This window comes from Osmerus mordax, chromosome 1 (assembly GCF_038355195.1).
Source record: "Osmerus mordax isolate fOsmMor3 chromosome 1, fOsmMor3.pri, whole genome shotgun sequence".
Classification (NCBI taxonomy): Eukaryota; Metazoa; Chordata; class Actinopteri; order Osmeriformes; family Osmeridae; genus Osmerus; species Osmerus mordax.
Window position 1 is genome coordinate 24,780,050 of NC_090050.1, and position 12,703 is coordinate 24,792,752.

A 12,703-nucleotide genomic window follows, 5' to 3' on the forward strand; every position below is an offset into this window, starting at 1 on the left:
GAGAGGGGGAGGAGGAGGGATAGAGAGGGAGATGAAGGAGATGGAGAGAGGGGGAGGAGGAGGGAGAGAGAGGGGGAGGAGGAGGAGATGGAGAGAGGGGGAGGAGGAGGAGGGAGGGGGAGGAGGAGGGAGAGAGGGAGATGAAGGAGGGAGAGAGGGGGAGGGAGATGAAGGAGGAGGGAGAGAGGGGAAGGAGTTGGGAGAGAGAGGGAGATGAAGGAGGAGGTGGAGAGAGGGGGAGGAGGAGGGAGAGAGAGGGAGATGAAGGAGGAGGTGGAGAGAGGGGGAGGAGGAGGGAGAGAGAGGGAGATGAAGGAGGAGGAGGAGAGAGGGGGAGGAGGAGGGAGAGAGAGGGGGGAGGGGGAGATGAAGGAGGAGGAGGAGCGAGAGGAGGATAAGGAGAGAGGGGGTGGGAGGAAAGATGAGGAGAGGGAGAGGGAGGAGGAGGAAAGAGGAGGGCGAGTACGATGGGAGGAGAGAGGGAAATGGAAACATTTTGAATTTATTGAAAGGACCCTTGAGGGGTTCCTATTGACACAAATACAACATTACAGAACACCTACAGACAGCATTACATAACATACATACATACATACATTGTTTTTTCTGCTCATGTAAATCCATGTTGACGAGACAGTCCACTGAGGGTGGAAAACTAGGAGAGGACTGATAAAACCCATCACACTTGTGCGTGCGTGTGCATACAAGCAGGCGTCCATCTGTGTGTGTGTTCTCTGTGCGTGCGTTGGTGTGACAATGTGTGCGTGGGGTAGATGAGACGGCGAGCTGTCAATCACACAAGGCTCAGTCTGTCTGCTGAGAGGAGGCAGATGTCTGGTCTGGGAGGAAGGGAGGGAGAGAAGGAGATGTGTGTGTGTGTGTGTGTGTGTGTGTGTGTGTGTGTGTGTGAGAGAGAAAGAGAGAGAGAGGCAGGCAGAAAGAGGGAGGGAGTGAGATGTGTAAGAGAGGGGTAGAGAGAGGGAGTGAGTGAGAGATGTGACAGAGAGAGAGGCAGAAAGAGGGAGGTAGTGAGAGAGATGTGTGACGGAGAGAGGTGACAGAGAGAGCCAGAGAGGGAGTGAGTGAGCGATGTCGCACAGAGAGAGAGAGAGGGGTGACAGAGAGAGAGATGGAGGGATGCAGAGAGAGAGATGGAGGGATGCAGAAAGAGAGAGAGATGGAGGGATGCAGAGAGAGATGGAGGGATGCAGAGAGAGAGAGATGGAGGGATGCAGAGAGAGAGAGAGAGAGATGGAGGGATGCAGAGAGAGAGATGGAGGGATGCAGAGAGAGATGGATGGATGCAGAGAGAGAGAGAGATGGAGGGATGCAGAGAGAGAGATGGAGGGATGCATAGAGAGAGATGGAGGGATGCAGAGAGAGAGAGATGGAGGGATGCAGAGAGAGAGATGGAGGGATGCAGAGAGAGAGATGGAGGGATGCAGAGAGAGAGAGATGGAGGGATGCAGAGAGAGAGGTGGAGGGATGCAAAGAGAGAGATGGAGGGATGCAGAGAGAGAGATGGAGGGATGCAGAGAGAGATGGAGGGATGCAGAGAAAGATGGAGGGATGCAGAGAGAGAGATGGGGGATGCAGAGAGAGATGGAGGGATGCAGAGAAAGATGGAGGGATGCAGAGAGAGAGATGGAGGGATGCAGAGAGAGAGATGGAGGGATGCAGAGAGAGATGGAGGGATGCAGAGAAAGATGGAGGGATGCAGAGAGAGATGGGGGTTGCAGAGAGAGATGGAGGGATGCAGAGAAAGATGGAGGGATGCAGAGAGAGAGATGGAGGGATGCAGAGAGAGAGATGGGGGTTGCAGAGAGAGATGGAGGGATGCAGAGAAAGATGGAGGGATGCAGAGAGAGAGATGGAGGGATGCAGAGAGAGAGATGGAGGGATGCAGAGAGGGCTTCTGTGGAGGCAGCTTTATATTCTCTGAGACTGGCACACAGGAGGTCACAGATGGCATTCAGCCCTCATCCTCACCTCCTTAACACCCTCGCAACACATCGCCGCATTACCAGCAACTAGATTCCATTATTTCTTCCTCTCAGAAGGCCAGCATGATATTGTTAAACCATAAATAAAATAATGGGTGTACATTTCAAGTAGGTACCCTTCATCTAAAAACACCTGGTGCAAACGGTTGTTATATACAGAGATGGAAAAAGTACACACCATCCATCACTCAAGAAGAAGTACAGATAGGCCTACTCATGTTTAAAAAGAAAAATTTTTAAGTTTAAGTACTGACTACACTAACCCTAACCCTCACTCAAGTTAAAATAAAGAAGTGTGGGCTCTGACATATACAAAAGTATTTTAGTAACAATTTGAACTTTTTTCCAAACGTCTTTTTGAAATAATAATTTAAACCTAGCAAAACATTTTTGGACAGTTTTTTTCCCAAAAATCTTTCAACCCTTCAAAAAAAATCTAACCCTTTAAAAACATTTTTTTTTTTCAATCTCTCATAACCTTTTTTAATTATTATTTTTCAACCTTTCAAAACTTAAAAATAAATATATTTTTGCTACCCTGTTACACTCGGTACCCTGGGTTACGCTGGGTACCCTGGGGAAAAAACTATTCATAAATATTTCATCAACTTTCGAAACTTAAATCTGTGTAATTTACATAAGACATGTAGACAGGCTTTTCTTTGTGTGGACGTGGATCATTTCTGGGATAGACGATTTTAGCTCCTGACACATTGAGCCAACAAGTTTAATACCGTGTTACACAGTATGTACTCCCTGGCTGTAAACCTGGACCAACAGACCACCAGCTTATGGTGTTTGTTTCCAGAACAACCTACACTGGCCGGCCACAAGGATGGGCCTTTTGTCTTGTGTGGTAATTTATGATCCGTTCATTGTAAGTTAGACGTATCTCGGCCCTGTGCATTGCCTACCTACAGACAGGAAAGCAATAAAAGTGTAGGTCCGTCAACAAGGATTCTGGGTAATGGCTGCTTCCTGTCAACACTGGCAGGCTATGATAAGACATGGCTTCATCGATCTGGAGGAAGAAAGGAAGACCATAGGCCTCCCACGGTCTGGCTCCACAATCTAACCATCCCTCGCTCTCCCTCTCTCTCTCTCTCTCTCTCCCTCTCTCTCTCCCTCTCCCTCTCCCTCTCCCTCTCCCTCTCCCTCTCCCTCTCCCTCTCTCTCCCTCTCTCTCCCTCTCTCTCCCTCCCTCTCTCACCCTCTCTCTCCCTCTCTCTCCCTCTCTGCTCATGGACATGAGCTTGTTACTCCAGCCGAGCGCGGGCTAACGATGCCATTCAGAGATCCAGCTATCACTCACAGCCTCACACTCCCACCCACACACACGGACAACAACACTAAATCTCATCTCTTCTTTCTTCCACCACTTCAGATAACACACCCCAGAGACTACTGGCAATTAGATGAGAGAGAGAGAAGAAGAGAGAGAGAGGGACAGAGAGAGAGTGAGTGTGTATTCCAGGGTGGGTAAGGTAGATTTGGTATAGTTTCGTCAAAAACAGGAAGAGTCTCTGCTTCCCACTGAAACCAGGCAGATGGACTCTATAAATGATGATCTTCAGAATGTGTCTCCAAGATGCAGACAAGCTTCACAGGCATACACACAGAAAGCAGAAAAGATTTGGCAGTGCCCACTGGCCCAGGCAAAGCTCTCCACTCCCCTAATTGGAAGTAAGTTGTCGAATCGCTAGCAGGAGACAACACACATGACACGGCTGTGTTCCACATCTCAGCCAAGAGAATCTTTGTTTCCCCTCGAGGGCAACAGCATTCTAAAAGGTGAAGCTATTATTTTGGTGGTCAACTTTTCATTACATTTCTTATCCTTGGTGCTTTGACTGGCTCTGTACACCCTATGGCTGCAAGGCAGAACTGAAGTGTTGCAAACGCAGGTCTGAACAACAAGACATTCAATATGGCCGCCGCAAACTACAAGCCAACCATTCCCATCCTCACTCGGTTCCATAAACCAGGTTTCCAGACCTGTTGGGAAGAAAAGTAATTTCAAAGCAATTCTTTCCTCGGAATTGCAAGTCTGCTTGTTTTTTATTTTGTTTTTACACGAATCTCCCCCCAGACGATAAAAAGGTTGGTCTGCTGGAGGTAATTCTTTATTAGTTGATGTGTAATGAGGATTTACTCCCCTCATTCTTCTTTTATCTCTCATCCTTTGCCTTCCCTTCCTGGCTATGACTTGTTCTACAAAATTCATTGTTCTCAATATCAATCATTGCAGAGCCATAAGCAGTTTATGGACAGGTTGGGGTGATACACACTTGGTCTTCCTCTAAGCTACAGCCTTAGAGCAGAAAGCAAATATCATCACCAAGTGTGATTGTGTGTCGATAAAGACTGAATTCTCCACTTCGCTCGGAGATCTGAACCTCTGTATCTTTCTGCTCCAGCACAAACAGACATTTCATCAGAAGATTTTTTACTTTACTGGCGGTAAAGCTTAACCTGATGAGTCGTTGCCGGGGGACTTAGCGGGCAGCAGGGGCATTGGGAGCTGAAGCTGATTGGATGAATCCTAACATCGGGCCTTCACTGAGGAGATGGGTTCCTTTCTAAAGCCTGGCACAGCACTCACCAATCGCAAAGAAAAAGCTATGAACTACAAAGAAATTAAAATAAAACATATGCAGCAGTTTGTTCTTTCTCAATCAGCAAGTGTAATCAAGAACAAACCGGACCTGAGAGAGTGATCCAGAAAATGGGTGTGTTGGCCACGTCCGCAACAAGAGCTTCCATCACAACTAGCCCCTTTATGATGTCACCAGCCCCTTTATGATGTCACCAGCCCCTTTATGATGTCACCAGCCCCTTTAAGATGTCACCAGCCCCTGTATGATGTCCTCAGCCTGGACAGCAGCTCAGAGGCTGTTGATCCTCTGGGATAGGAGGATTCGAGTCAATACGAGAGTCTGGCACTGCTGCAGGCTTCTGCTTGTCATCTTCTCATCGATGTCTACAGCGGAGGAGGAAAACCTCAGGCTCCACAGCTGCACACACTCGGGAAACAAAGTGTGTCAGTGGTGGAGTTGAGTAAATAACCCCTAAACACAAACCAAGAGAGAGATCCAGTTGGTTAGAGGCACAGATGGAAACCACAGTTGTCCAGAGTGACTCTGAACAGCTTCTCTGTGTGGCGGCACAAATATACTGTAAAAGATTTGTATCTTGGCTTTGTGATGCTAGAGGAGAGCGTCCGTTTCCTGAATTTGACTTAATTTTAATGCATTACTCATTAATTTCCATGTATTTGTAGAGAAGTGTAGAGTGTGTTTGACTACCTCCACAGAGAGCTGTCGCAGCAAACAGACCGTATGTGATGCGCTGTCATGAGAAGCCAGAGGAGCAAAACTATTTCCCGCCATTTTGAGGTGTCACTTCAGCGATGAAAGGCATCCTGTTGGTTGCTGCCGTTGTGAAACATGGCAGATTTGAGGCCATTAGCCCCCTAATGGGCGGAAGCAGCCGCAGCTTGACTCCTAAACACCTGAAACTGAAACTAATAGAAGAGACTGTAGGTATGCTTACGTGTTTGGGGAAGAACTATTGTGCCAGTAAATGGGGCGTCAGGTGGCTGAGCGGTGAGGGAAGCGGGCTAGTAATCTGAAGGTTGCCAGTTCGATTCCCGGCCGTGCAAAATGACATTGTGTCCTTGGGCAAGGCACTTCACCCTACTTGCCTCGGGGAGAATGTCCCTGTACTTACTGTAAGTCGCTCTGGATAAGAGCGTCTGCTAAATGACTAAATGTAAATAAAGAAAACATATAAAAAGAGAAACAGTGGGGGAAACATTAAGGTAACGGTCAGAAAATGAATTTGTATCTAATATCTGGCATATATGCAACAAAAGTCCACCACACATTTGCTCACCAGTAGCAGGGGTGCACGCAAGTTTGGTGTTAACATGGCAAGGTCACAATCCCTAATTCTCGTCCCCCCCTCCCCCCCTCCTCACCTCCTCCCCTCCCCCCCTCTTCTCCCCCCCTCCTCCCCCCCTCCTCCCCCCCCCTCCCCCCCTCCTCCTCACTGTTAAAATGAAGTGATTTAGGGGTAGTCCCCCATGTGAATTTCGCTCATGGGACCGACAAAGAACAGCCAACCGTTTCAATTAGGAAGACATTCATTAACTGATACCAACTGATTCCAATAAGGCAGTCTCCACCAAGACTGCATTCTTGGGACAGGGTGAAGTCAGAGGTTAGTCTTTTCTCAGGACCTAAAACGACCATCAAAGGCCATGACACACATTAATCCATTTGGTATTTGAGGTTAAGAGCTAAAAATCTATTCATCTAAAAGAACAATTGCTATCTAACAATTAACTACACTTACCTCATCCTCTAGTCAACCAAAGGTAGCTTGCAAAAAACCTTGAATACTTAAGGAATATAATAAGGCTGTAAAGTACAGCCTATAAGTACTAAAGTGTTTATCATTACATTTTTTCAGCTACGTTAACACATTTCATCCCTTTAAAGACAAACATGGTCGTTGTTTTTCAATTTTGCTACATCTGAAGATAGTAAATCAAGATGTGCAATATAAAGTGTGCAATTTACAGTAACTATCATCCCTCAGTATGAGCAATATGGCATACGATTCTTGAACACCAATATTTTAATATATTCTACACTGATTGACACTGTAACAATTGATTTGATGATGACCTTCCTCTCCCTCGGCAGTATTTGATGAGGCAGATCAGGATGCAACAAACAGCCAATCAAATGAAGAGCCGACAGCCTCCATATGCTAAATGTGTGCAGTCTTATGGCCCGAGATAGTTTTCATGTAAAAAAAGAAAAGATGAACCCTAACAATATCAACCCCACAAGCTACCAGAACAAAACCACAAAACGCCCAAAACCTCCTTGACTGATGACACTCTGGCTTGTAGTGTGACAGATGTGTGCATAAAGCAGGTGACAGTCATTACAATTCTCAGTAATAATCCTAATCTTATTACTTATCTTATTGCTAATCCTTCTCAACCCTTTCTCTCTCTCGCTCTCCTCTACCCCTCTATCCTTCTCTCACTCTCCTACACCCCTCTACCCCTCTATCCTTCTCTCACTCTCCTACACCCCTCTACCCCTCTATCCTTCTCTCACTCTCCTACACCCCTCTACCCCTCTATCCTTCTCTCACTCTCCTACACCCCTCTACCCCTCTATCCTTCTCTCACTCTCCTACACCCCTCTACCCCTCTATCCTTCTCTCACTCTCCTACACCCCTCTACCCCTCTATCCTTCTCTCACTCTCCTACACCCCTCTACCCCTCTATCCTTCTCTCACTCTCCTACACCCCTCTACCCCTCTATCCTTCTCTCACTCTCCTATACCCCTCTACCCCTCTATCCTTCTCCTCTCTGTCTCCTCTATCATTATCTCTCTCTTCTGCCCCACTTTCCCTTTACCCCTCCATACTTCTCCTCCACTCTCTCTCCCTCCTCTGCCTCCTGCGTTCCGTCTCCTGAGTGCAGCCGACTGGCTCCCAGCTCCCTTCCCTGGTAATTACACACAGCCTCCTGGTGCTGTAGATCTGGACGTGTATAATTACTGGAGGATGTGCTGCTTGCTGGAAGCCGGAAAGTCTCTCTGTTTCTTTCCTCCTGCACCTCAACACTGGTGTGGAAACGGTAATCACTGGCCACCTGTGTGTTCAACCCTGCAGTGTTTAAGGCCAAAAATATCAAGCATGTGTAAGACCAAGATATGTTATTGCCTAAAAGTATTGAATCACTTATAGGCATGGGCGGAGCGGGTGGTAGCTTCTGGGGCTTGAGCCCTGAATGTTTCTCAAGAGCCTTGAATCTTTTAGGTTAAAACGTAAGTCCAAGGTAATGTTTATATTACATAAAGCTCCAAAAACGATTTGGGGCTAAAATGAATGACTTAAGGACTGGCCAAATACAGTGTAACACTAAAGTGTTTAAATGGTATTGATCTTTTTTTTGTCTTTGTATTTGCATACAGTATGGCAGCCCGTATGGGAAACTAGGGGAGTGTGCATTTCCATTTCTTCCTAAAACTAAAATTGTATGCGTCTGGTAATGCAGTCCCTCTCTCTCCCAAACGTCCATACTCTAAGGTACTGTGTGTTGACTCATACAGGGTATCTTTTAAGAGCCGGCCAATTCACCCAGCGTTTGAGGAAAAGAAAAAAAAGAAAATCTTGCCAGGAGCCCTGCTTTCATGTTACCGTGGCGTTGAAAGAAGCGTGTGCGCGACAGTGAAACGCAAATTTGACTGATAGTGTGGCGGAGCTCTGGTCTCTGATCTAGGATTCCTAAATCGGTGCGTTGCTAGCCTCAATAGGTGTATCAGATTTTTGCCAATTTACACTCCGCCTAAGTAAAGGCTGCCTTCGAGTCTCGCCTCAACACCACACTTCTCCGAACCGTCAGTCACAGCTAGCTCCTGCACCTGACAATCCACTTTCCTTGTTTGTGACAAGTTAACTAGTTAGGATAGGGTCGAAAGTGGAACGTCTTTGTGTGAAAAGGATGTGAGGAACCTGCTACAGACTGGGCATCTGTTCAGCATCAGGTGCAACTGTGACCGTTAATCGCCCTACCTGCCTCCCATAGCCAAAGCTACCACTGTACGTTCTGTCCGGGCTAGTCGGCACACTCCAGGTACGGTACAGGTGTGCGGTAAGATCATCCTGGGCTATTCAGAATGGGGTTGCATACTGGTAAAGTTAACATTTTGAGTAATAATAAATTCCAGACAATATGTGACTGGGGTGGGGTGAAGTGATTGTACCAGGGTGGCTGTACCCTCCCTGACAGCGGCACTGCAAGAGGCCTGTTAACACGCCCTAGTCTGGATGCTAATGACATCACACAGCATTCCATCAATTACAACTGCACGCACACACACACAAACTAACACACACACACACACTGTGACTCACACACACACACTCACACACCAGTGCACTCAGGGGGGGAAACACACTGACAGGCATCATGCAGCCATCAAGCATGGACACCTGGACAGCCAGACCTACAAACCTGGACAGCCAGACCTACAGACCTACTGCTAATTGTTAGTCTGTTCGCCAGCTAGGACTTCCTGCCCCAGAGCGGTGTGGGCTAGCCACTCCAGCCCGCTCTCTTCAAACGCCGATGTCGACATTTTCAAATATTAATCTTTAATGTGTCAGTACAATGCTTTCTAATTGTTATCTGCACCCATTTCATACCAAAGTGTTCACGATGAAATTGCTAAGAAATTACTGATCGCCCCAGGACAGCCTCAGTACTGTCACTTATCTTGATGACACTTGTACACAAGAGACAGGATATTCCTGCCCACCACACAACGCCAAGCCATATCGTTACTGCCATCTAGTGGACGGTAGTATGCGGTTATTTGATTAATAAAAACATGGCGTCTATCATGACACTAGACCAGCTGATAATAATGACACTAACAAACCCTTTGGAGTGAGTGTGACGTGGTCTAAAATAGACTGGGTAGCGTATGTCAGCCTACGTCTAAAATCACGTCTAAAATCACAGCATCAACTGTTTAACTACCGGAGGACCTGGACATCATCTGCCAGGCAGCAAATCTATTGACCCGCTTATTTAGAAAACTCGTCTATAAACAGTCTGTTTGGATCTGCCCATAAAACGAGAACAAATGGAGGATTTACACGTCAGAGATAGCTCCAGCTCTGGCCTCCCTTGTCAGAATGATCAGGCCTATTCCCAGGGGAGGAAGGGAAGTTAGACATTGAGGACTCCATTTTCTCCCTTCGGATGTTTCTCAAACTACTTTTTCCCTCTCTCCCTCGTCCGTTACGCTGTGTGGAGACATTAATTGCGTAGCCGCATGCATATTTAAAACACGACGTTGTTTGAGTAGCTGTCACAACAAGCGCCATTAAAACATGCATGCACTGGAGAGCACCAAGGCAGTGTTTCTTCCCTTTTTCACGCATTTCCTCATCAAGAAGCTATTTGAATGACACACGTGCAGACACACACACACACACGTGCAGACACACACACGCGCGCGCGCACACACACACACGCGTGCGCACACACACACACACACACACACACGCAGGCACACACACACACACACACACACACACACACACACACCCACAGTGTGTCACAGATGACGGCTGTGGGCTTCATCTTTCTGGATGAAGCAGGTTAAGTATTAAAGGGAAACAGCTGAAACGGAGCCGTATAAAGTCTTGATTTACTTAAATATTTACAGCTGAGACGCATGGAGCATCGGGGATAGAGACAAGAGTGACAGAATTGTAGTGATGCCGGTAGATTTCAACTTGGTTCAACTTTAAAAACATGAATTATCCCAGAGGGGCAGTTCCTTGAACCAGGCATAGTAAAGGAGACAGACAGACAGACAGACAGACAGACAGACAGACAGACAGACAGACTAACAGCAGCCAAATGACAGAGACAGTAGCCCACACACAAGTGACAATGAAAATGACAGCACAGTATGTCTACACAAGTGACAATTCACAACGCTTCAACAGGTTTATGCAGTTAGACCCCTTGTCCATCCAGCTTATAGTATATTATATAACATTTATTTAATATAGTCCGAGAGAGAGACAGGTAGATGTTAAGACTAAGGAACCTGGTTCATAATGATAGACTGTAGCTTACAACTTAAATAACACTGTGACACAGTTATACTCATGTGAGGCAAGGCACTGCTGAATGGTACCATCTGCAAGCTTAGAAGTTCTCCAATCTAATAGGGAGAACCAACAGCATCCCCCAAAAGCGATATGTCGTGACAAAAACAGATGGGAAACTTCATCTACAGTAATCTACTTTAATGACAGTCTGGATTCATATTCTCACTCAGAGCCCACCACAATGACTGTGCCAAAAGTCCCTACTGTGCCATATGGTCTGTGGGACAGCTCGGTGCTTTCTGCCGACACACAAAGACCTCAAATGTCACATGACCTGACGCGACACAATAGCTGCACCCAACTGCTCCACTGAAGCATTCATATCACAATACAAACAACTTCAGCCAGTCAAAAAGCCAGTCTACACAAGCCTATAGAGCAGCGGGCTGGGACCACGTCTCCGATTCAGAATCTGGAGAATTTATGGGCATCGTAGAATTGATAACTTGTTGCTAAGTCCTTATTTGATCTGTCTCACCTTTGATGTTGACAGTTATATGGTGAGACTGTGTTGACAGCTTCCAGTTGGTTTAGCTGCAGGCTAGTTTCTACTCTTATCAGCAGGGATCTTGGCAAACACATATCAGACAAGACAGCTGATCTGCAAACATCGTGTTTACTAAACATTGCGCCTCATGTGACAGGCAAAACTACAGGAATGGGGACTGGGTAGGAATTAACCGTATGTGAAGGAATGACGATTCTCTTGAGGCCCACGATGAGCCACATTCATAGAGTGGAACCATAACATAAAACCTTTCGATGTTTTCTGACGGCAGCAGGACAACACAAAGTGAACATATGATTCAATTAAGTACATGCTTTCAGTTATTCTATCTGAAGGATAACAAAAAAATACTATCTCAATGAGTTTTTGAATCAGTTCATAAGAGGGCCCGTGTTTGCCTAGTCGACTGACATGACATTTTATTAGTCACCGATGCCAAAGTAAACTAGGGCAGAGGAGGTGGAAATTCGGCAACACTGCAACGTGGCGTCGAATGGCCTAAGAAACTTCACCAGAAAAGCAGTTGTTGACTTTAAAGATGTACATTGGTAATTGAAATAGACGGATAACTTTCTCTCACCTCCTTGGGGTCATCGTAGAACACGCCGATGGAATTGAGTTTTGGTCCGATGCTGCAACTCTCGGTATAAGCTGCCCCACAGTCCTTGTATGAACCCTCTTTGAACTTGTAGGCAATGGTGACATTTTTGATAGGAGGCGACCCAGTTTTAATAGCAACATCTGAAAATACACCTGAATACAGAACAAATGCTACCACCGTTGCAATCAAACATATGATAAGAATGACTATCAGAGATAAAATAATGAAGTCAGACATCGTTTTCACTTCGCAGAGGACGTCTGCTAGCTAAAATTGTTTCGCCGGTGCTGTATCTTCTGTAATTTACAGTGACACTTAATAAAGTCAAGAGCTAGCCGTCTCTATGATGGCTTTTCTCAGTGCCACTTTACAAAGTAGCCTACCAAACGAGCAAAACATAAAATAGATATGAAAGGGTAGGCCTATAAACGCTCGTATTAATGTGATTCTGAGGAGAATGTCCGTAAAGGCTGTCTTATGAACAATATTTTCCGTGACAGCTGAAGGAAATACTCTTTCGCTGGCTGAACAACCAAACAGTTTATTTCCCCAAACATAGAAACATGCTTCCTGGATAATCCATTCTATATTCTCGAAGGGGTGTTTTTATTAACGTTATTTTACAATCATATCACATGTCAGAATAGTAAAATTCTCGAACAAGAAAACCATGTAGGAAAATAAACGCGATTTTTATCTTTTCCATATATCGATAAATCTGCTTAAATCAAAGACCCCCCCCTTTGTATAGTGTAATGGTTTCAACCAGGAGAGGGAGTTGTTTAGCAAGGACTGATCACGGATCATCCCACAAACATTCCCACAGGAGTCCCAAAGAAGTAACATGAGTCATAGAAATACATCAATATAA

At 46.0% G+C, this 12,703-nt stretch overlaps 1 protein-coding gene across 1 annotated transcript in view; it reads right to left on the reverse strand.

The window, feature by feature from the left end:
• The window catches only part of LOC136943620 (testis-expressed protein 264 homolog), a 23,766-nt gene extending 11,417 nt beyond the window's left edge, over window positions 1-12,349 (reverse strand). The window contains exon 1 of the mRNA XM_067237049.1: window positions 11,812-12,349. Within this exon, the coding sequence (XP_067093150.1) occupies window positions 11,812-12,069 (258 nt within the window). The 5' untranslated portion in view covers window positions 12,070-12,349. The remainder of the gene's footprint in view (window positions 1-11,811) is intronic.
• Window positions 12,350-12,703: the final 354 nt, after the last annotated feature.